This window comes from Tuber melanosporum, assembly GCF_000151645.1.
Source record: "Tuber melanosporum whole genome shotgun sequence assembly, scaffold_25, strain Mel28".
NCBI classification, from domain to species: domain Eukaryota; kingdom Fungi; phylum Ascomycota; class Pezizomycetes; order Pezizales; family Tuberaceae; genus Tuber; species Tuber melanosporum.
The window spans coordinates 475,121-498,446 of record NW_003298919.1 but is presented as its reverse complement, the minus strand read 5'-3'; the positions used below and the strand labels follow the sequence as shown (position 1 = coordinate 498,446).

At 44.6% G+C, this 23,326-nt stretch overlaps 4 protein-coding genes; 1 reads left to right on the top strand and 3 right to left on the bottom strand.

Annotated features, from left to right (window-relative positions):
• Positions 1 to 6: 6 nt before the first annotated feature.
• On the bottom strand, positions 7 to 3,117 carry GSTUM_00006258001 (uncharacterized protein; the record flags this gene model as incomplete). Its single annotated transcript, XM_002838436.1, has 2 exons — positions 7 to 2,210; positions 2,316 to 3,117. The coding sequence occupies 2 exons, from the start codon at positions 3,115 to 3,117 to the stop codon at positions 7 to 9; spliced, it is 3,006 nt and encodes a 1,001-aa protein (XP_002838482.1).
• A 3,975-nt stretch (positions 3,118 to 7,092) lies between these two features.
• On the top strand, positions 7,093 to 8,994 carry GSTUM_00006257001 (uncharacterized protein). XM_002838435.2 has 8 exons: positions 7,093 to 7,185; positions 7,270 to 7,292; positions 7,356 to 7,583; positions 7,680 to 7,726; positions 7,786 to 7,872; positions 7,930 to 8,274; positions 8,326 to 8,520; positions 8,575 to 8,994. The coding sequence occupies exons 1-8, from the start codon at positions 7,151 to 7,153 to the stop codon at positions 8,878 to 8,880; spliced, it is 1,266 nt and encodes a 421-aa protein (XP_002838481.1). The 5' UTR covers positions 7,093 to 7,150; the 3' UTR covers positions 8,881 to 8,994.
• Positions 8,995 to 9,069: 75 nt separating this feature from the next.
• Positions 9,070 to 10,976, bottom strand: GSTUM_00006256001 (uncharacterized protein; the record flags this gene model as incomplete). XM_002838434.2 has 5 exons in its annotated part: positions 9,070 to 9,220; positions 9,282 to 9,841; positions 9,912 to 10,384; positions 10,454 to 10,809; positions 10,865 to 10,976. 4 exons carry the CDS (start codon positions 10,974 to 10,976, stop codon positions 9,433 to 9,435), a joined length of 1,350 nt encoding a protein of 449 aa, XP_002838480.1. The 3' UTR covers positions 9,070 to 9,220; positions 9,282 to 9,432.
• Positions 10,977 to 11,022: 46 nt separating this feature from the next.
• GSTUM_00006255001 (uncharacterized protein) lies at positions 11,023 to 12,628 on the bottom strand (the record flags this gene model as incomplete). The annotated part of the gene is made up of 6 exons (XM_002838433.1): positions 11,023 to 11,079; positions 11,112 to 11,177; positions 11,237 to 11,550; positions 11,605 to 11,718; positions 11,782 to 12,274; positions 12,344 to 12,628. 6 exons carry the CDS (start codon positions 12,626 to 12,628, stop codon positions 11,023 to 11,025), a joined length of 1,329 nt encoding a protein of 442 aa, XP_002838479.1.
• Between the last annotated feature and the right edge of the window lie 10,698 nt (positions 12,629 to 23,326).

The window sequence follows — 23,326 nt, the reverse complement described above, 5'->3', positions numbered from 1 at the left end:
TAGCCTTCAACCATTTAACCCGGCATAAGTACAAAGCTTTTTGACAATAACTCCATCTATCTGAACCGTCAACAATGCTCCCAAAAGACTCTCCTTCTTCGGTAAAACTCCAAGAGGTATTTTCGAATGATCACCAGCTGCATCTCCAGATTTTTCCGCCAGCTTTTGTAAGACACCCATGCCCCGATGCGTGATTCTCGCAAAGGGTTGCGAATCATCGAGATTAGGCATCTTTCCAGTTTGGCCCGACTGACGGGGGTGCATTGGGGTCACTTGAGGACTCAGCAAGCAGACGAGTCGCAGTAGGCTGAGCGCAAATCCATCCTCGGAGGATAACCAGGAGCGGGCTACGCCTTGATCGGGGCCAGGTGCAATTCCAGCAAGAATCTCAGCAGCAAGCATTCCTTGTTCTAAGAAAGGTTTCCGTGCCTCTACGGCTTGGGGAAGCGCGACCTTCATGTTATCAGGAATTGGAGATATTGCCAGGGCGAATGATCGAGTGAGAAGATCGTAGGAAGGTGTTGTCGAGGACTCCGAAAGGAATATTGTACGATAAAAGGCACGATTGGGCTCATCCCGAGCAAGCAACTTAGCCAAACTGTCTACTGCGGGGGGCAGATAGCGATGGATCGAAGGAGAGTAGGAGGTAAACATCAGGGTATCTCGCCCCGATGCTGCTGGTAGGGGTTGAGGGGCGAAGGCCAATATCAAATGCAACAGATTAAGCGCCTCATCTTCACTTGGCAATGTGATTGAGTGCGAAAGGTTCGACAGAAAGATGATGATGTCCTTCATGAAATCCAAGGTGTTGGTATTTGTCCTCAACAATAGCTTACTGGTACCCAGCCTTTCGATAACGCCCGATAAAAATCTAACCACATTTGGATCCGCAAGCGCCTTGTGATTCGACTCAAAAAACGAAAGATTCCGAAAAATCGTAGTAATGCAAATAAGTTTATCAGCCGACTTTTCCAGTTCATGCTCCAAGGACCCGAACCGCGCGACATCAATAAGCCCCACAGTCTCCGCTTTACAAGCCCTCACGATATCCTCGTAAGCCGGAACAGCAATTGCTTCCGAGCTCTCCTCAGCATGTTCCCCTAAGATCTCAACCTGAGACTCAGCAACATCTACTAATGTCTCAATCAAATCTTCACAACTTTCCAATGCAAGAGACCATCTAGATTCCACAGATACGGTCGCCAGCGTGTCCAGGGCGAGTCGTACCTCAGCGGATATACCACACTTGAGCATCATCGTTAAAGCGTGAACATCTATCACCCCCAATTCCTGGAATGTCGGCGTCGTAGGCTTGTGAAACATAAAGTCATTTCCTATTTGGCTCAAAACAGAGACATTCAACCCTCCATGGGTATCCAATCCTCGAACTTTGGGCTTGAAATCGGATGGAATCTCTTTCAAGGCATTATTTTGTGGCTGTGAGAAAGGGATTGCATCAGGTAGAACACTAGGTTTCACGGGGATTTGAGGGGCAGACAAAGGATAATTTGGCGGAATGTGGCCTTGCGGTGGTGAATCCAAAGAAATGCGGTTCGGAGTACTAGGGAGTTGGCTGTATTGGGGAGGTTGTCTTGAAGGCTGTCTAGGCTGGGGAATAAACCCGTTGTGAAGATTTGACCTCGCGTGATTATTCGGCACGGGTGTTTGAGGTTGTTTGGGCATTCCTTGAGGCCTTGTATGCTGCATCTGTTGGGGATTTGGCATCGGTTTTGTTTGCTGTTGAGGATGCATTTGCTGCCTCATATCTGGCCCGGACTGCTGACCCCTTGCTATTGCCACTTTCTTCGGATCCCTCCGATCCCGCAGCCAGGCCTGCTCATAGGCAGATAAGTTCAACTTGAAAATTTGAACTAAATCGTCCGCGGCAGTGGGAAACGACTCGGGAGAAAAGCCGAGACTCATGGACACCGCGTGCCACTTATTCTCCATCGTGACCTTTTGTGAACCCCCCAACTTCAAAACGTTCGTATAAAGGTTTACCAGGCTTACTGCCCTCCCACCAATGTATGACTGACCCTGGATAGGTGTGCCGTTCTTGCTCATGAAATTGTATAGACTCTTCATGAAATGATTAGGGTCACTATGCGGCTGACTTGGATTTGACCCTGAGCCTTGAAGGGGTTGTTGCCCTTGGGGCCGTGGAATCTGACCCGGATTCATAGAATTTGGTCCCACATGAGGAGGCGTGCCTGTCGGGGATTGCTGAGGGCCAGAATTCTGCGACTGCTGTTGGTGCTGTTGCAGTTGCATAATTCTCTGTTGCTGTTGCTGTAGCTGCTGGTGTTGATTTTGACGAAGCTGATACATCATGTGCGCTTGTGCTGGGTTTTGCATCTGCTGGTTCGGGACAGGAGTAGGCGGGGCGGATGCAGCGGTGGAAGGCGGGGAGAACGCTTGGGTAAATGATTGGGAATATGGGGTTTGAGGGGGTGGCGCCAGGTTCATATTGCTGTTTTGGGGTGTGCTGACACGCGAGACTTGGTTTGGCGGTGGGGAGCCTTGGGGCATGAATGGTTGTTGTGGTGGTGCGGGTGAAAAGGGAGATGGAGATTGGGTTGCGACGCGTTTGGGTGGAGGTTGGTTGTAGGTTTGGTTCTGCATTACAGGGGAAGGGCTCGCATTAGCAGACCCTACATGCTGGAGATGCGAGTGAGACGAGTAGCCGACAGGGGTGTATTGTCGCTGCTGCGCGGCGCCCGCATTGCTTTGATAAATTTGATAGGCTAACTGAGGACCGGAAGCATGAGGCGTCTGCGATCGCGAAGTAGGGGGATTTGCGGTGGTTTGACGAGGAGACACAGTGATAGGGTCTTCGCGAGGTCTCGGTCGTTTTAATGGGACTACGGGATTAACATTATACGCTGACTGCTGGAATCCCGGAGAAGAGGTTCGCGGATTGCCATTCTGAATCTGAGCGCGCGGATGGGCCTGTTGCTGGAACTGATGGGGATCTATGGTCGACGGAGTTATCACAGCCGCACCAGGATCGAAAGGAGAGTGCATTGCCGTCACAGAAGAGGCTTCAGGGCCAGCGAACGTAGAGTTCTGAACAGCCGGGGCGTCTTGCAACCAACCAGGCGCAGAAGGCACTGACATCGACTTCTGCAAGAAACACGCGTTAGCCAAGACTAGTTTTCACACAAACAGTAGGACAGCCATCATCGCCATCACTGCGCGCGCCCTAGATCTATCTCGACGTGGGCCACGATTTGCTCAACAATACGCAGAGCAGCAGACATGGGGCACGCGGAACTTTGCAGAAAATGCTGCGGCGAAGAGAAGCAGATGGAAGAATGCATAAAAAAATGATGAATTTAGGTTCCAGCCAGCAACTCAGACGCGTGCACGCACAAATACGCAGTGAACAAAGAGCAGGAGATGGTGGCACAAGACAAGCGGAAAATGGGCAGTCGAGTAAATAGGGAACAAGAAGACAGGTTTAAAGAGAAGATTAGGGTACTGACCAAGAACAAACAGGTCCCGGCAAGTGCGTACGAACGAAGCTTGCTTAATAGCGGAGACGAGTGAGTGGTAGTGGTGTGTGTCAGATCGTCCAGATGTTGTCTCCGGCTTGCCAAACGGGTATGGGGGGGTTGGAATGAAAAATGGGTAATAATAAAAATGGAAAAATGAGGGTCAGGGGAATTGGAAAAAACTATAATCCGTAGTGAGTTGTTACTACAGCTACCACGGGTACAGCTACAAGTTACCACAGCTGTCTCTATGCCCAAGAAGGGGGGGAAAGCTTGAGTGAGGATCAAGAGGCTCAAAAGTTAGCCACACGGAACGGCTTGCACAGACGGAGGTAGGTAGCATGCTTGAGGCAACAACTGGGGGAGGGGGGGTTTGTATGGAGGGGGGGGGATGGAGGGGGAAGGAGAGAGTAAGGGAGGGGAGGGGGAGGTGAGTGTAGGGCAGCGAAGGGACGGATGGGTGGATGTGAAGCGTCGGATGCAAATACGTGGGGATGGGATGGGAAAAGGAATGGGATGATGGGATGGGGGGGAAGGGGGTTGGAAGGATCGGAGCTTGTGAGGAGTAGTGATTCGATGTGTATGTAGGTACGTAGGGACGGTATGGGGGGAAGGGGGATGGGACAAGCGCAGGAAAATAAAGTGCGTACCTATTTTGCTTTCGCGAGTGAAGAGAGTACGGTAGACAGAGAACCAAAAAATATCTCTGGTGGGAGGGCGCGCGAGGATGGAGAGTGTTGGAGGAGTGAGCGTGGCAAGGGCAGCACCCAGCCTACCGGCGGAAACAAACTCGATCAGGCGTGTGTGGAAAGGAAGGGGAGGGGGAATGAAAAAAAAAAAAAAAAAAAAAAAAAAGAATAAAATCCGGGTGATAAGAGGTCTCTTCCTTTTGCTCAAATTCCTCGCCCAAAAAAAGGGGGGGTAGATGGGGAACTGCAATAATAAAAAAAGGAAACGAGAAGAAAAAAAGAAAAAAAAGAGCTGATCGAAATGAACACCGTACCGGTATTATGCTCAAAATAATGGAATAGGCAAGTCACTGATGGTAAAAGGTATCAAAAATTTGGCGGCTCTGGATCCGCACTCGAAAATCTCACGATACAAGTCTTTTCCAAATTCGAAAAGAGCTGGATTCACTCCTCGACTGTTCGTCCTTGAGCCAAACGTTAAAAAGAAATCGGAAAGGGGCGGGTGTCAGGTTGAGCGACAGAGGGAAAAGCAACGTATCGCCCCGTAAGTTGCTAAAATAGGTCCTTTCATGACCAAGATTGACCCAAATCCTCAAAATGTAAAAGAATCCCTCAAAACACTCTAGATACCCCATGATTTTTGTCGTTCAGATTGAAGAAACCGAAATCAAAGAAAATTAGGCAAAGCAGATGCCTTTGAGCTAAAAATTAGGTGGGTCTGAGCAAATATTGATGTTGTGTATGTACTATGACCGGGGGCTGAGGTTTTGATGGCCGGCTACACATCCACCTTGGCTATCTCCCTTGACATCAGTCCTGCTGCATGTGCCTTGTAAGAGTTTTCCCCGGCCCTCTCTGCTGCTGCCAATCCATTTGAGTTGATCCACAGAATAGGGAGGGGGAGGGGGAGGGGGAGGGAAGAGGGAAGAGGGAAGGGAAAGAGGGGAAAAGGCCAGGGAAAGAAAAGGGAACACATCTATTCTTCTTATACTCCAGATCCCATCATACCGGTATTGGAGCCGTGAGCTGTCTCCATGATCATAGTGGAAATATCTGACGACTCGAATATCCCATTTTTGGCCGCCCCACAACCAAGCTAACCTCCGCTATGATACAACATCAAATCTCTCCCAAAATATCCGGTGAGGGTTGGGAGCATTACTCTCGAGGACGTGCTGATCATACTTGATGAGAGTTTGCTCAAGATTGGAAGGGGGAGGGGGGGAATTGGTCATTTAAGGTCCCCTTCTTGTCAGGACACGAAATGCAGTACCTTAGCGCATGGCATCGGACCATCAGCAATGCGAAATGACCACTCATTCACTGCGAGCACATTGCGTGAAGTGCCTTGTTTCTGTTCGCAATGCATGTAATGAAATTGGGGCTTGGTGAACAAAGACCCGTTGATCAAAAAAAAAAAAAAAAACCGAACATAGCCAAGGCCTTCAATGCCTTAGAACAGACTTGACGGGATCTGAGACCTGGTTGCTCCAATGGAATCGGTATTCCATGTGTGCAATGCCGGTACCAACTTCACGATCTGGAAATCCGCCTGGTATTACCTATTGGGCAGCTCCTCTGCATGGGGGTGTGAATGGTATTGAGGTTGTTGGTGAGTTTATTTGTGAAAACTCCATACAGGTGGTATCACTTGGGGAGCGGTGTCCTGTCACAGCTGGAGGTTTAGTCTAGTCTGGTTCGAATTTTGTAATCCACCGTACCGGTATTGAAAAGCGGAAATGTTTTAAATTTTTTCTTCTGGAACAAGGACACTTTGTGAAACTGCCTTTAAAGCTGTTTAGGTTGGAGGAGCGCTGTGCCGGTCGGTACCTGCTTCAGCGCCCCACGATGAATGCAGCAAGGTATTTCGCGGAACACTAAGAGGCAGCTCCTAGGAGGCCCAATCCTCGAGCCAAAGTAATGTAGTCTACTGCACTCGTACTGTACTAGTACCGGCGGCAACTCGTACTTTACAAGTACTAACACTATCGTACAACTAGCACAAGTCCCACAACGGCCCCCCACACCATCCAGAGGCAGGGTTGGCAAAGAATACCATTACCTAGAAAAACGAGATTAATCCATTTACGAGTACTGGAAAGTGGACTTGTAGCCTATTTATGATACCGTATTCACCCTATCTGGATCTGCCTGGGCTTATTAGGAAATGTCAATGGAGGAGGGGGGTCGGCACCCGGGCAGCACTGTACTGTACGTAGATCACTACTCGTACATTTTACTCTACGGTACCGGTAGTGGTTCCTTATCCGCATGTACGGTGCTGGAACTGTATTCACTTTTGTGCTCTGTGGGCTTAGTCCAAATATGACCTTTTTCTCTTCTCTTCTCTTCTCTTATCATCTGCCTGGTGCCTCATGTGGATTGGGGGCATACATTTCTGGGTTTTGGCGCCGACGGTACTGTACTCGATAATACGGTTGGCCATACCGGTATTGGGAGCCCCCAATCCAAAAGGGTTTCGAAGCTAGGGATCAGTCACTTTCAATCAGAGGAAATGACCATACTAGCTTTACTTGAATACGATAATGAGAAGGCGTTTTGGAGGTGATTCAATTATCCTGCCTCTTTGGCAGATCGTATGCAAAACGGTCAGGGCTTCTGCTATGATACGAGTAAATTTTCCCCGTCTCCGGAAGTGCGGTACCTATTCTACGCCGGTGGGTGACTTATGGCGTACCAGCAACGGGGCAGTCTGTTTGGACGGATTGTGCTGGACGGTGGATTCCTTGGTGCTTCAGATAACCATGTGGGGTATGATATGTTATCCTACATGTCATACCTGCCGGAACAGCGCCAAGACTGACTCGCACTGTGAAGTCCCATGGTTACCCGGATGTGAACGTCAGCAACCTCCACACTTTAGAGCTTTCACCCTCCGGCTACCCTTTCTTTCCTTCAACAGTCTGTGCTTACATCCATCTTTCCTTACATCTTCATATACCCAGGATGGCTTCTCAAACCCCAGCCGTTGTCATGGACAAGTAAGAATCTCCTGTCTAGAAGACTCGAGCTTGGTTTCATAGGCTGTCTTGGTTGTATCCCATTGCTGACCAGACTATCTACAGCGGCACGGGCTATTCCAAATTAGGTGAGCATCTCGGTCTTCACCGTTCATCTTGCCATCTCGGTATGCTAAAAGCTTGTTTTATAGGGTTTGCCGGAAACGATTCACCATCATTTGTGTTTCCTACGGCCATAGCTATCAAGGGATCCTCCGGCGGAGGTGGTGGTTCAGGCTCCGGGCGTCCGGCAATAGCTCAGAAACCCTCTTACCTGACCGGAGGGGCTGGTCCATCTGGCCACTTGAGTGCCAAAAGGGGCACTGAGGACCTGGATTACTTTATTGGGGATGAAGCATTGGCACAAGCGAGTGGTCCAGGTACGGGTCGCTGTTCTTTCGGCAGTAGTTGCGGGCCGTGTTCTAGGGCCAAAATTCTGGGTTTCGGGAGGGGAAATGGTTGACGACTGGTAATAGGCTATGGCATTCATTATCCGATAAGGCATGGCCAAGTTGACAATTGGGTATGATATCTTGCTGTAGTAAAACAAGAGGTGATTGGGAATTCTAATGGTTCCCACAGGACCATATGGAGCGCTTTTGGCAGAATTCGATTTTCAAATATCTTCGAGTTGAGCCGGAAGACCACTATTTCCTTCTAACCGAACCTGTGATTATCACCCTAGAGTGTTCTGTTTGAGCTGTGAACTGACCCAGGCCTTGAAAGCCTCTAAATCCTCCAGAATCCCGTGAAAACACCGCCGAGATCATGTTCGAGACCTTCAATTGCGCCGGATTATATATTGCCGTGCAAGCGGTACTGGCATTGGCTGCAAGTTGGACAAGTAGCAAGGTTCAGGACCGGAGCTTGACTGGTACTGTTGTTGACTCAGGAGATGGTGTTACACACGTTATTCCAGTTGCTGAAGGTTACGTCATTGGATCATCGATCAAGTCCATCCCTATCGCCGGGCGCGACATCACATTCTTTGTTCAGTCGCTCCTTCGTGACCGAAACGAGCCTGACTCCTCTTTGAAGACCGCTGAGCAAATTAAGGAGGAATTCTGTTACGTCTGTCCAGATATTGTGAAGGAGTTCACAAGATTTGACCGAGAGCCAGAGAGGTTTCAAAAATATGTTGCTGAGCAGCTTGGGGGTCGAAAAGTTACTGTAGATGTGGGGTATGAGAGGTTCTTGGCTCCCGAGATATTTTTCAATCCAGAGATTTACTCAAGCGATTTCTTGACCCCTTTACCAACTGTGGTGGATACTGTTATCCAAAGCTCCCCTATTGACGTTCGAAGAGGTCTCTACAAGGTATGAAAACGGATGATTATATTGGACTCGGGACTAACAACTCTTACTCAATAGAACATTGTTCTTTCTGGCGGTTCTACACTCTATAAGGATTTTGGTCGACGTCTGCAGCGTGACATCCGCCATCTTGTCGACGCTCGTATTCGCAAGTCGGAAGAGAAATCAGGTGGTGTTAAGTCTGGTGGACTGGAAGTCCAAGTTATTACTCACAAGAGGCAAAGACATGGGCCATGGTTCGGAGGAAGTTTGTTGGGTCAAACACCGGAATTTAGGAGCTACTGCCACACTAAAGCTGAGTACGATGAGATTGGACCAAGCATCGTAAGAAGGTTTGCGCTGTTGGGTGGGCCTGGGCAGTGATATTTGTCATGTCGTCTTTGGGTGTGTTTGGGCGTGAGCCTTTTGGAGCTGGGTTTGGGATGGGGGTGCGGCCACTATCGCAGGATAGACAAAATAAAAGCTGTTGATCTTTTTTTTTTTGCTAGTCCAAAGAACGACTTGTGTTGGGATGTTGACGCTATCATTCTTTTTTTTTTCCGGAGGTGTAACTTAAATGCATAGGACAATACCCAATTCAATTTATTCTTTAGATCAGCCATTAATTTCCGGCATACAATTTTAGGCTGCGTCCACATGTTAATTCATTTCATGGGATATCATACTCTGTGTTTTGTAAGACCATTAGATGTGTTATGATACACTAATGATACAACAGAAGATATAGTGAGCCAAGAATTATTATTTTTTAACAGGGTACATACCCGTATCATGCCGCACAGGGCTATGGCCGCAATGATAATATCAGACCTAACAATGATTTCCGGGGGAATTGGCTATTGTCATAGATAGCGAATAGCCCACCCAACACCCTCGGGCCCCCCAAACCCGAAGAAAGGGGAATGTCTCAAAGAATCACCGCCCACGACCCGGCTTCTTACTCGGATGATGGTACATTTTCGCGTAAGCCTCCTCAAACACCAGCTTCTTAGGGACCAGGTCGCACGGATCGATCATGAGCCTCCGGACGACCTTGAAAGAGCCTGTGCCGATGCTCATAGACTGGCCAAGGATAATGCACTCGGACACGCCCTCGACGGCGTCACTCTTCATGTGGAAGGCGGCCTCGAAGAGGTGGTCGGTGGTCTTCTCGAACGAGGCAAGCTGTAGGACGCTGTCGCGCATCTTGGCTAGTCCGAATCGCGTGATCCCTAGAACCTCGCCTTTGTATGTCATTACGTCGCCGAGAAGTTGCATGTGGCGAGGGTCGATGTCCATGCCGTGCTCACGCATGGTGTAGGATATTTCGTCTATGATTGAGCCTCTATTCATCCATCATCATTAGTTGTGCTGTTTGGAGATTGATTAGTGGAGGGGGGGGGAGAGTCAAATACCTTGCAGCCTCAATTCCCAAAACCTCCCTCATCTCCATGATGCTGTTCGACTTCGTCTTCGTGCCCACCACGCCATCCGTGTTCATGCAGAGCTTGAGCCCGTAGCCCTCCACCAAGATCTGGTTCTTCCCCGTCTTGTCATCCTTCTTGACCACTGCCCTCGCTGCGTTCGGGTACCCCTTCACCACCACGCGCGGCAGCGCACGTTTCAGGTTCTGCACGCGCAGGAAGACGTCCGACTCGTCCTTTGTGCGTTTCCGGTCCTTCTCCGCCATCTCGTGCACATAGATCCTTATCCTGTTGCCGATTACACGGATGTCTTGGCGGATGATTTTCAGCTTGGCTTTTACAAGGGCAGTTACGATATCGTCGATTGTTAGTTCTAGTTGGAGCTTGCTGATGGTTTCTTGGTCCAGGCGAATGCTGATGTAGTTGTCGTCTCGGGAGCAGACGTCCTCTATGTAGGATATTATCTGTGTTGCGTTGAGTTAGTTGGTGGACCGAGTGATTTTGTATGGGTCAGGGGGAGGAGGGAAACTTACATCTTCCAAATAAGTCTTTTCAATCCTACCCTTGACAATTCTTGCGGCTCGCTCGTCGTCCTCTGTCACTAGCGTGCAGGTGATGATAGGCGTGCTGATGGCCTTCGAAGCGTTGATGATTTCTTTGATACGCGGAACTCCGAGAGTAACGTTCATGGAGGCGACACCAGCGAAATGGAAAGTCTTCAGGGTCATCTGGGTTCCTGGTTCACCGATGGACTGAGCGCCAACGGCACCTACTGCTGACCCGGGTTCTACTTTGGCCTTCTCGTACTTCGACAGGCACTGCCGGAGAAATTCCCGGAGGTGTTTTTCTGAGATTTTCATGATGCGGTTTACGGCGTTTACGTCGTGGGCTTTGGTAGCGTTAGTGCAGCTTTTCTTGGGGGGTGGCGGAGGAGAGATGTATACCTAAGAAGAAGGAGTCGTCCACGTCCATGTAATCTGCGTCTGGGGGTTCCTCGTGTGATGGTAAGTTGTATCTTAGCCGTAATGCGCTAAGTTTGCGTGCCTTTTCGACCATGTAATCTCGGATGGAGTTGTAGAACCTCCGCTTGCTCTCGTGCTCGTCAAGGGCTCTGTCTGTTAGGTCTTTGTCTGGGATTGCATTTCCGAGTAGATCTATTCTGGGCAGTTTCTGCTGAAATGGGTCCAAAACTTTATCGCAGAGTGATACCACCTCGTATGGGAGAAGACCCTTGTCGGCGTTGCTGAAAGTGATATTCTTTGAACCCAGTTGGTGAGATACAGCAGGGAACGCAGTGGGGAAAACGGCGAACTTACCTCGCAGTGGTAAAAGGTTCTGTTGAAGTTAACTGGCTGTGCGTTTCCCTCCATAGCGACAGGATCCAAATTGTCGCCCCCATACTGGAACTGAACGACGCCAGATGACGATGTTCGGACAGTGTAATCGTAAGAGGCGGACAAGTCCTCCAAGGATTTCATTAGGCGGCGCGACATATACCCAGTCTCGGCGGTCTTGACTGCAGTATCAACTAGTCCTTCACGACCAGATATAGCGTGGAAGAGAAATTCTGTGGGGCTTAACCCGGAGTAGAAGCTGTTTCTGACGAAACCTTTTGACGGGGGTTGCTTTGCTAATCGAGGAATGTCAGCAAGAGCGTGGAGTTAATAAATTCAGAATTGCCTACAATTCTTAGGGAAATGAGGAAGTGAACGATCTTGAAACCCATCCGGGACACGCTTTCCACTGATGACTTGCTGCCCAACACAAGCAACCATTTGTGAGACGTTAATCTTGGAACCTATTCAGCGCAAACCCGTCAGTCGTTGTAATCCTCACATTATATATATATATTTGCTCTCACCTTTCGACCCAGAGTTCGCCATAATTAACGGGGAGTTATTCTTGCTCAACTCTCTCATACAAATATCTCCCACCTTGTCACGGACGTTGCTCAGAATACCCTGTACTTTATTTTCTAGTGTGACTTCCTCGTCACAGCCTGCCTGCTTCTCTAATTTCCCTTCCTTGAATTCCAAGATTAGTGCGTCGCACTCATTATAAGCTTGTTCTACCAGCTTGTCCTTCTCTCCCCTTAGATTAGCACCGGGAAGAACGTCGTTTATGCCGATTGAGAAGCCTTGATTTGCCAACCATCTTGCGCATAGTTTCGCAAGTCGGTTCATGGCTTGGACAGCCTCATCTGGTCCGTAATCTCTTAGTATTACGTAGAACACTGAGTCCTTTTTCCCTGAACCGACAGTTGATTTATCCATGAGTCCGCACATGATTTCCGATCCACGGATGACCAGCCAACCATCATTGGGACACATATCTGGGGCTTTTGCGGGAACGGCCTTGAAGTCACGACACTTTGCATCGAGGTTGACTAGAACTTTGCTCTTTTTGTTGGGCCGCATAAGGACGTTAAATATCTGTTTTCCAGTCCAGAGTCTCTGGGGTTTTAAAATGGCGGGTAGGGGTAAGTCAATTTGCATATTCCCGTCAACCATATACATACAAATATTGGCAAAGGCCTTCCTGTTGTAGAACCTATCCTTACTGCTGAGGAGGTATGATGCTGTGATGAAATCCTGGATAGCTGCAATAATAGGTTCGCCGTTTCTAGGCGTGCAAAGGTTGTTCTTGACGCCCATTAATTCGATTGCTTCGGTTCGCGCTTCTTCGGTCTGGGGCACGTGGAGATTCATTTCGTCTCCGTCGAAATCCGCATTGTACGGATTACAAACACATTCGTTGAGTCGGAAGGTCCTCCATGGTCGAATTTTGGCCTACGATACAATAGGTCAGTCGTGGGAAATGATTTATGCCGTGGGGGGCAACACACGTAATGACTGAGAATACTCAATTTATGTAGGGAAGGCTGCCGATTGAATAATACAACATCTCCATCCTCTAGATGCCTCTCGACAATATCACCTTCAACTAATGCATCTGCAGCACGCCGTCTGTCTCCGAATTTTAGCCACAGCTTGAAGTCGCTACCATTCTTGATGATATAATTAGCGCCCGGCCACGTATCTGGCCCATTCTGCACTAGTTGCTGTAGCTTGTGAATATTGTATCGGGAAACCCTCTCCGGATACGTCAAGTTCTTGGCCACCAATGTCGGCACAGCGACTTGGTCGATACTCAAGTTTGGATCCGGTGAAATAACAGTTCTCCCAGAAAAGTCTACACGCTTTCCTGAAAGATTACCGCGGAATCGGCCTTGTTTGCCCTTCAATCTTTGGCAGAACCCACGAATCGGTTTAAGATCGCTATAATTTCGCTGAAGGCTTGGAAGGCTGCTGTCTATATACATGGCGATCTGGGCCTGCATGTAATCCCATCGTTCCTACGACAGTCAACAACAGAGTCAATCCTCTTAGGGCGGGGTACTTACCATTAGTATGTGGATAGCCTCCCCACTTTGAAGTGCCGTTCGAATTAGTGAGTTCACAAAGATAATCTCAGTGAGCTTAACAGTGAGATCATCTTCGTTGCTCGCTGAATCTTGTTGGACGGAAGGACGAATGCATATGGGTGGCGCAGGAATATATTGCCATAGGAACATCTCTGGCCGACCTTCCTGCGGGTTCATGCCTAATAGTTCGCAATCGATGGGTAATATTTGCTTAAACATGTTGAGTACTTTGAGTGGATTAAGATCGTCCATTGCCTTCTTGAGGTGCTTATCGAGATCGTGATTTGTCTTTTTTGCCTCTTCAAATGACTGCTCAAAGGCTATTTTCGATTCGGGTGGCACCTTTTTGGCCGCGGTGGAAGTGTTGAAGACTCGAAATTTATCATGAACAATCTTGAGAGGCCCCACTTTTTTGACAACACCATTGAGAGCACCACAATGGTAGCAGATCTTAGCTTTTTTGCACTGCTCATTAATCTTCTTGCAGATGTTCATTCGGCGCAAATTATCTATACCCGGTGTGCGCAACCGCTCCAAGAAGGTCCTCGCTTGATTACCATCGAGCAGAATCCGAGAACACTCTTTGCATATATTCTGAAGAATAGTTATTGTGGCCTTGAAGTATCCAATATGAAAAGCCGGTAAGGCCAGCTTGACATGCCCAAAATGACCGTTGCAGTTCGTAAGACCTTCGCCGCAAGTCTCGCAAACCCCAGACTTCAAGGACGTCCCCTGGGTTGCGAATTATGGCAGTTAGTCACCCATCACGCCTGTCACGAATGTGACCGCCCTGGCAACTTCATAGCTCACCATTCTGGGATCCAGCGCACCATTCTGCCTCGGCTTTCTCCCACCACCTTCCAGATCGAACAACTCTCTCTTGGCGACCTCTATGACACCTTGCTTTACTACATCTTGTGGCGACCTGGCAGAACCTCAAAGTCAGAAGGCAGCATCCTAGAGACTCTACTGCGCCGGGAAAGAACTCACATAATCCCGAACTTCACCTCCTTTATCCTCTTCGGCAGGTTATCCACCACCTGCTCCTTCATTCCCTCCCTCGTTGCGGTAGACAGCATTGCGTGCGAAGGTTGCGTATTGGCTGCTGGCGGCGCTCGAGAAACTTTGACAAAAATGGATTGAAGAACTGCCTAATGTTAATACAATTAATTGTAAATCAAGGGGAAATACTGGGTAGTCTTAGTAACTTAAGAAATTTGATCTGCTGCCGAAGAAACATGGGCCTTAGGACCTACGAGAGAGAACAAAGCATGAAGGGGTGGGAGGTAAGTGGGGAGTCTGTAGGGATTATTTGAAGGGTTTTGTCAATTGCGAGAAAGGTTGCTCTAGACTTTAGATATTGAAACCCTGGCCTCACGAACGCATGACCGGGTAACTACGGTAATGCAAACCCAACCCCTATACTAACATGTCTTTTCACTCGACTGATCAAAGAATGATGCTCCAAATTGCCTTGAAATGGTACCGGTAGTTTGAGGCCGTAAAGAGACTCCTGGGGCTAGTTTTAAGCTCCCTGCCAGACGTTCCATATGCACTCCGGAGTCGTATAATTTCTTGCATGAGGCTGACAAGAGATAATTTTCAACCGGGCTGTAGGACCTCGTGAAATCCACAAAGGCAGTCTTCTTTGCCTGTATCCCCTCAACTTACTAAGGGTCTGTTCGGCAAAAATGGAAGAAGTAGCTAACGTCTGCTCCGGTGTTGCGAGATTCTCGAGTTGCGAGAGTGGCTGCTAAAAAGTGACGGTGTGCGTCATCCCAAGACCACACTTAACCTATAACAGAATTAATGACTTCATGACAAGAGACTAGAGTAGATGGTGGTGTAGGGTCTAAGCACCATAGTATCATAGTAGATACAAGTATAAAATATTCCAATGCTCTCATTCTGAATAAACATATTTTAAAAGAAAAACGAAAAAACCAAGTTCCTTCCTATGATATTTTAATGAACATCCTACAATATGGTATCTGGAGCTCCTTCCAAGCCTTTGAGGCTACGTGAAATCCTTAGTTTTGATGAAAAAAACATAGGGCAAAGATATGGATGGAGTAAGGACTACGTGAGGAGTATACTCCAAACTGGAGGATGATTGCTGAGGCTTGTAGCATTGTATATTTAACCTTATACCATGCTATGAGGGGGCATGGCAGTAGGCAAGAAGGGATAGAAAAAACATGTAAGTTAATAGCAGGTAAAGAAAAGGCTGTTTTAGATAGATGCAGTTTATTAAGTTCATGGTTACAGCCAGCTTAATTTAGTATAGTAGAAGATATGGTACTTGGTTTGCTATGATTATGGAAAATAGAAAGAACTGGAGGAAAGTATAGGGTTTATAATTTTATTAAATGTCACAATCAACTAACTAGTACTTTCAGTAAGCAGATTGAGAATTGTCATGCCATTTAGGTAAACAGTCCTACTATTATCAATATGTAGTTTGATTATATAAGTTATAATATCAATACATTATTAATATAATTATTCAGAATTTTAAATTAATCATAAAATATTTATATAGTAAATAGAACTTTTGAATTGTCATAATATTTTACTAGAAAACCTGTACAATTTCGATGAAATTGTTTTCTTCATAGAATCGACCCATTTAGAAAAAGTCATGGTTGATATTAGAGAGCTGTGTCTAACTCGAGCATTATGATCTTTTAGTACGTAAATAATTGTTTAATAATAATAAGAGCCTGTCTCAGTAGAAAACCCACTCTCGGGCAAAGTTGTTGTTAGCAGAAAAGTACATGGCAATCAGAGTGACCCGTAAAAAGTATTTCGAGAGAGCATTAGTTTTATAATAACATAAACTTTAAACTACTACTATACACTTAAAAAAATTCAATAATTTATTTGAATACTGTACAATTTAGTTTGACACTTCCACTACAATTCTATGAACTTAAACCTTTTAAAATCAACTAAACTACATACTTTTCCTTGCCTTTTTGTTTTTAGACTCAGGTGGTCGGCCTCTTCTCTTTGGAATATTAGTTGAGCTCTCACCTTCTATACTTGAAACAGCTGCTTTATCATTGTACTTATCTCCTATGTCTTCTATGGTTCTGGTAGTTGGCCCTGAGTGGGATGTAGTTACATTACCTGATTGCTTGATTCTTCCAACTTTGACTAACTGAGCTTGTTAAATAATATCATGTGAGGGCTTGGTATATAGCCATGTAGATTGAATATGCTCTAGAGCATAAGAGCTGTACTTACTCCATATATCAAACCGCTTCTTAGGCTTCAATCCAATTGACTCCAGCTCTCTTGGTGCCAGAGTACTCATTTGTTGCAATGTTATCCCTGACTTAGTAAGATCAAATCGCTTCCACTCATCTAGTGGAAGATTCTTTGCAAATACGGTACCTGGGAATTCCTTAAGAAAAAGGAAGTTATAAAAGCCTTGAATTCCTTTTAGTAGCTTGAAGAGTAAATTAAGTGATTCTTCCCAATCAAAGAATACCCCATGATCTGCTCCATCATCAAAGAGATTAACTGATTTAATCATATCATTGGAGGTAGAACTTGCCACAGCTGCACTATAGTCCCATGGAGTCCAGATATTCTTTCTAGAAGCATTGTACTTAGCTGTTCCAAATCCACGATGTACTGAGTTTCTAGTGTGACCTTTAACTTGAAAGCAGAGTTCTATACTGTCTATCTACTCCTGTTAGACTAACCAGCAGAGATATGCTGTCATTGTCTTGTTTTTATTTTGGCCTTAACAATTATCTGCCCAAAGATATATATGGAGCTTCATCTTACCTCCAGATGTCAAGTAATAGTGAAGGAGAGATACTACTTGATTTGGGCCTTTTGGTTGCTGTGCCTCAGTATATAGTAGATGGTGATGCTGATTATATTTCTTATTCTCATCGACAATTCCAAATGAATACAACTTAAAATGTGAAAAGAAGTACCATTAACCAGGCTGTTGAGGGAGCTTTGGTATCTCAACTAGCTGCTGGAAGTCAAATGAATAGCAAGCTGTATCCTTTGGATAGCATGTCGCTTGTAAGATAGTGGCCTCATAAAAGTCTCTACACTCTCGATATTCCTTACGATGCTGATCAAGTTTCTTTTAAGTTTGTATTAGCTTCTCATCATGTGCAATCTCACCTTGCATTCTGTTAGTTCCCTTAGGAGAGTGGAGCTTTCCTTTTAGAATTATACAATGATCACAAATGTCGTTAGCAGGGGTTCAGATATGCATCTTCTTGAATCTTTTACTTCTCTTCCAATATTGGTCAAAGCTGGCAAGCAATATAGACTGTTCTACTAAACTTGTTTTTTCCGTTCAGCATGCAGAATACGTAAAGAATAAAAGGAAGGAAGTAAATATTGATTATCCAGCTCTACTCTGGAAATTATAGTCCCATCCTGTTTATATTGCTTGTAGGACCTAGTAGCTATAGGCTTACTATAATCATTTTCAAGCTGCGGAAGGAATGATTCCCTACAATCCTTGGCTTCTTTAGTCAAGCCTCTATTCGAGGGCTGTGCGGTATGCTTATGGATTGAAGGGCATATTGACTTACCTAACTTCAAGTGGCCCAATAATCCACGTACTTGATACTTGCCTAAAATCCAGTACCAGAAAAAAAAAGAACAGCACACTTGACTAACAGAGGGGATTACATACTTATTTTGGCGCATATGCGTACTTAAATCTATTTCACCATCTTCCATTTCTAGAAAGGATCTCTTATCGTATTTCCTAGTTCCATGCAGCTTTGCAAATATCATAGTACTAGCTATAAGACAACTTGCTAGCAGCTTACACTGTTTTGTTTCCATTGTAACCGGTACTGGTACTTGGTTATTGGTTTTGTTTTATGTTTTGTTTCAAGTATCGCTTTGATACTTGGTTTGTTTTAAGTATCGTTTGATACTTGGTTTTGTTTTATGTTTTGTTTCAAGTATCGCTTTGATACTTGGTTTGTTTTAAGTATCGTTTGATACTTGGTTTTGTTTTATGTTTTGTTTCAAGTATCGCTTTGATACTTGGTTTGTTTTAAGTATCGTTTGATACTTAAGAAGTTTTACCAAAGTGTATCGCTTGATACCTTTGATTATTTTCGTTCATGCTAGACATGAACAGATTTGTGTATTTAAAGACCGCCTATTTCTACGATAGAAAAGGCAGACTTCGACAGACAGTATTTCAATATACTTGGTTGAACGGTTACTTCTTTGTTCCTCATTACACCCTCGAAGCCTCCTTTAGTTCTCAGCTCTCGCCTCCTCTCCGGAAGAGCAGGCCACCTGCCAACTATCGTACCCTTACTGATAACGTGATTAGCACCTTGCGAATACGTTACATCCATAGCACAATTGGCATTCATCCAAGTGAACTATTGCATATAAGAGGCCTGTTTATGACATTCTCTCTTGCAGGAACAAGCCTCATCAATCTTAGAAAGGTGAACTCTATACTTACCTAGTTGCTCAGAGTATGTCTGTTTAATATACTCCTCAATCCTCTTTTGATTACATTTACTACTCTCATCTCCTAAATCTTTATATTAGTTAGTCATAAATAATACAACTGGGATTAAAGACTTTATTTTCTGTACAAAATCTTTTTTTATAATTGGATAGTATACATACCATGTATGCTTTCCATCTCTTCATACTCAGATTCATACTCAATCTCTGCCTCATTTTCCCATGCATATTCTTCATTTGCGATTGAATTACAGCTGGAGGCTGACTCATTTGATGATATCAATAGCTCTGATATTGTTGTAGTTATCGTCAAGGGTTGTTGGATCTCTATCACCGAGCTATCATTCACTTAAGTAATTCTGTTACAGAAAGCAAGTAGTATTATGGTAATTTGACATGAATTATCATATCTACAAAAGTTAAATTAACTTTGAGTAAATGTTTAATTGATCATTAAGTTAATACTCATAGTAAAACAATACCTTTTATTACATTTTCACTATAGTTTAACTAATACTACATCCATTATAACATATCACTCATATTATATAAGCATAATCTATTGGTCACATGTAACAGTAGCATTAGAAATACAATTATTGAAAATATATGCAACTAACATGAAACAGAAATAGTGCAGCAAGGAATAAACTTTTTGTAATAATTCTTTGATCACAAGAATCCCAGAGAGCAAAGCTTATTTTACATGGCAAAAAGTGAAAATCTCAAAATTTCAGTTTTTCCTGCATAAAATGTGCTACAGAGGTCATTAGGTGACAAATAATATTTTCTGAGCTACTGAACATATACTCTAGAAGTCTAACTAGTTGGCTAAGCTTAAATAAATCATTTGTAGTTGTGGTCTGAGAGTGGATTTTCTACTGAGACAGGCTCATATTATTATATATATTTTACTCCTCTCACGGGCATCTTTTCTTTCCAACTCCTTCTTGCTTCTGGACTTCTGCAGGTAGTAACCTGCAGAGATTTTCCTCGCCTTGTATATCTTGCACATATCCTTAAAGCACTTTTTCCATGGCTTCAAGGCATGGTCTGAGTGCGGACTGTACTTCTGGTATTCTCTTAGGAACCATCCTGAGCCGTCTTTGTCTCCAAAATAGGTCTTGCACCTATTATTGTAGTACACTATACAACTCATAGCATTGTACTTGGTTTGTGCTTCTTGTTCTTTTAGTTCTTGGTCTGTTGGCTCCATGAACAAGTATTTTATGCTTGTTGATGTTATGTGTTAATGGCTATAACCCCAGCCCTCATGTTGTTGCATGACCATGTCTCTATGCTTCTTGTATAATGAGACTCCACGGAGTACTATTACAATTAGCCATACCTATGCCTATACTAGTGTCAAGAGACTACTGTAGTAGGAATAGTGGTAGACCAGAGTCTACTCAGTAAAGGTACCATTGATTAAGTACCTCAGTTGGACATGCCATGTTATACTAAGAAGTATATAGGTACTAATAAGAAGCGGTAGGTACCCTACTGGATAGGGTAATCTGAGTAGTCAATTTGGGAGTTACTCTGAATTGCTCGACGGTAAGTCTGGGTAGAGTTACCCTATCTTAGGACTAGAGTTATCCTGCATTGGGTCCTGGGTTACCCTGATATGGAGCCAAGCTACCTGTTAGGAATACTACGATCTGATACCTAGGAACCACCCTAAGTAGGGTAACCCCTCTCGGAGCCGGAATTCCTGATCTCTAACACCCTCCTCCTGTCCCCTTATGGGGCCAGCATGTTAATATATACAAATCAATCTCAGTTGGGTTCTGTGACTATAATACTACAGAATTAAATGTGTAAGATTAATATCTTATACGTCACCACCGTCTGCCCGACCGGATCCTGTTCGCAGTATATATGAGAGGGGATCTTCGGCTAGGTCTGGAAAGTGGAATGGAGTAAATCTACCAAATATATATGAGGTTACTACGCTTCAAATATGTGACTTATTTGGCATGAACTGTAGATAACAGGACCTTTTTGCATGAAGAGATGATATTGAATAATAAAAGATCTCAATGAGAAACCAATACATTCGTACCTACTATATGATAACCAAAAAAGTCTAGAACTGTGAGGAACACTGCTATGAAAGCCAACGTACTTCACAGCATGTTACAACTGAGTATCGGAATATATTGTAGCTGCAGGAATAATTCCTAATAATAGATCTGCAATTGAAGCCCTTAGTACTCAGAGCAACTAAGGGTTGCCATCCAAGGGATTACTTGTCAATTTAGTGAAATAGCTTCTTGCGAATTAGTAGGAAGTCCTCCGGAAGATATCTGTTGGTTGGATAGGAAGTTATGTAGGTTTGATATCAGGCGATCTAGAAAGGTTGTGATTATGACTACTTTCGCAGATACAACCCGCAGATTAAACTGATCATTCCATCAATAATGGAGACAATTGGGGCCAACTTAGTTCGATTTGAGAACTAGCTCATAAGTCTAAAGACTCTGACAATCAGATAATTACTATTAGAAACAGCATGATTCCCAGCTAGCTATATTGCAATTACCAAATAGGGTGTGGTGATTTTCAGGGTCTCTGGGTATTTACACCTTGAAGAATACCTGATGTTGCGAGTTATAATCAGAAAGGTGCATAGTTGTATAATAGATAGATGTAGTCCACGAATACTCAGATGTGGAATATAAATATTAAAGTGCCTCTCAAGCTTTTAGACATCATCAAACAATGGAGAAGAGACCTTAATAATATAATATTGTTTTCATGATTCTATTCTACTTTGCCTACTTTACTTTGCTCTTAGTAGTCATAAACGAAACGCATGTAATCTGACCCTTCCTAGACAATTTTCATCTACAGAAACGAATCTTGGTTAGCCTAAACAACTTTGCAGTTTATCAGGTTGTCTCTACCTCATTGTATATTGTTAGATCTCCTTGTTACTAAGACTATCTACCTATCTACCTACCACCTCCCACCACACGACATGGCCAGAATACCAAGTGTCTTTCCGCATATCCTACTCAAACAGAAATATTCAAAAACTTGGGCTTGATAGTCTGCCCATGAGAAAAAGAAGCTCGCAAACGAGTAAAGGAGATAGTATAACCTCCTGAACAGATCACTCTGGGTGAACCAATAGATACCTCGGGAGATGATCACTCCATATCTTTTAGTAATTCGTCCTCTCTCCCTCTGGCTCTCTGGAAACATATCTGTAGACATATAGGTAAAGCTTACAGTGTCTGTTTGTCCTTAAAAGCTACCTCTTCTATTTTATGATCTACTACACCATGTTTGAATGCCCATGCAGTGGATCTTGCAAGACTTGTTGCTAGAGTGGAAATTGTTATAGGTCACATCTGGCAGGACATCTCAACCAGTATTGATACTGCCAATATTGTCTTTGGTACTCTATCAGCCGACTTTTAGGCTAATGCATGATGGTTGATAGAAGTCCAACAATGGTTACTGGAAGGACAAGACATACATGACAGTGATATTGCTGTTATGTTATGTTATCAGTGTACTATAGTGGAAGCAAACATTCAAGAGATCTAAGAGAGTATCAACAAAGAAATTACTGCTAAATTAGTAGCACAAGAGGTATGACAAGAGCATCATGAGCTGGTAACCACTCAACTGCAACGAGAAGCACTCAAAAGAGACCTCACTGTGGAATGCACCTTCCAGGAATTCAGGGAACATTAGACCTAACAGAACCAAGCATTACTAACCTTGATATCTAATCTACTCGCCGGACAAGAACAAGAGGTAGAAAACTATCGTCAATTTACGTGTACCATTCAAGGAGATCAAACCCACATATCTAATACATTAGCCTTAGTGCTTGATAGAATTAAAGCACTAGGTAGTGGATAACCGAGTAGTCAGCAGGTTACATTGAAGTCAGTCCCTGAAGAATTGGAAGATACTGTAGAAAGTGAGGAGTCTGAAGAAGCCCCTAGCCAGGGTATGGGGAAACACAGAGAAGTAGAACCCCCAACTGCTATAATACTGGGTGGCGACCAGGATGATGGGAGTGATGACGGGAATGACAATAGAAATAGAGGAAAACGTGGAAGAGTACCATCCAGATTTAAACAAGTGCAAACTCTAGAACAATGTGAAATAGCTAAGATCATTGCAGAAGTATTGGCCAAGACTGTTAAGCGGCCAGCAGACCCACCACTATTTTTCGAATCAAAGACTAGTCAATACATCTACAACTTGTTAATTCAATATGTGAATTACTTCGATCGCAATTGTAGGATTTGGGATAATGATAGAAAAACTATCATATATGCTCAGAGGAGAGCAAAAGGGGATCAGGTTAGCCCGATAGCAGTATAGTATCAGTGTGTAATGGATAGCCTCTGTAGAGAACAACAAGACCCGCAACTGTGTTCATGGACTCACTTAGAATATGAATTCACTAGTGGTATGCCCTTCGGGAAGAAGGACGTGCAGATGGAGTAGTCGTCCAGATACTCGCTGTAATCTT

Excerpts from the sequence above, each read along its gene's own strand:
- GSTUM_00006257001 (XM_002838435.2), top strand. The coding sequence starts at position 7,151 with ATGGCTTCTCAAACCCCAGCCGTTGTCATGGACAA. Across the intron at positions 7,293-7,355 it reads CACGGGCTATTCCAAATTAG|GGTTTGCCGGAAACGATTCA; the intron begins GTGAGCATCTCG and ends CTTGTTTTATAG. Across the intron at positions 7,584-7,679 it reads GGCACAAGCGAGTGGTCCAG|GCTATGGCATTCATTATCCG; the intron begins GTACGGGTCGCT and ends GACTGGTAATAG.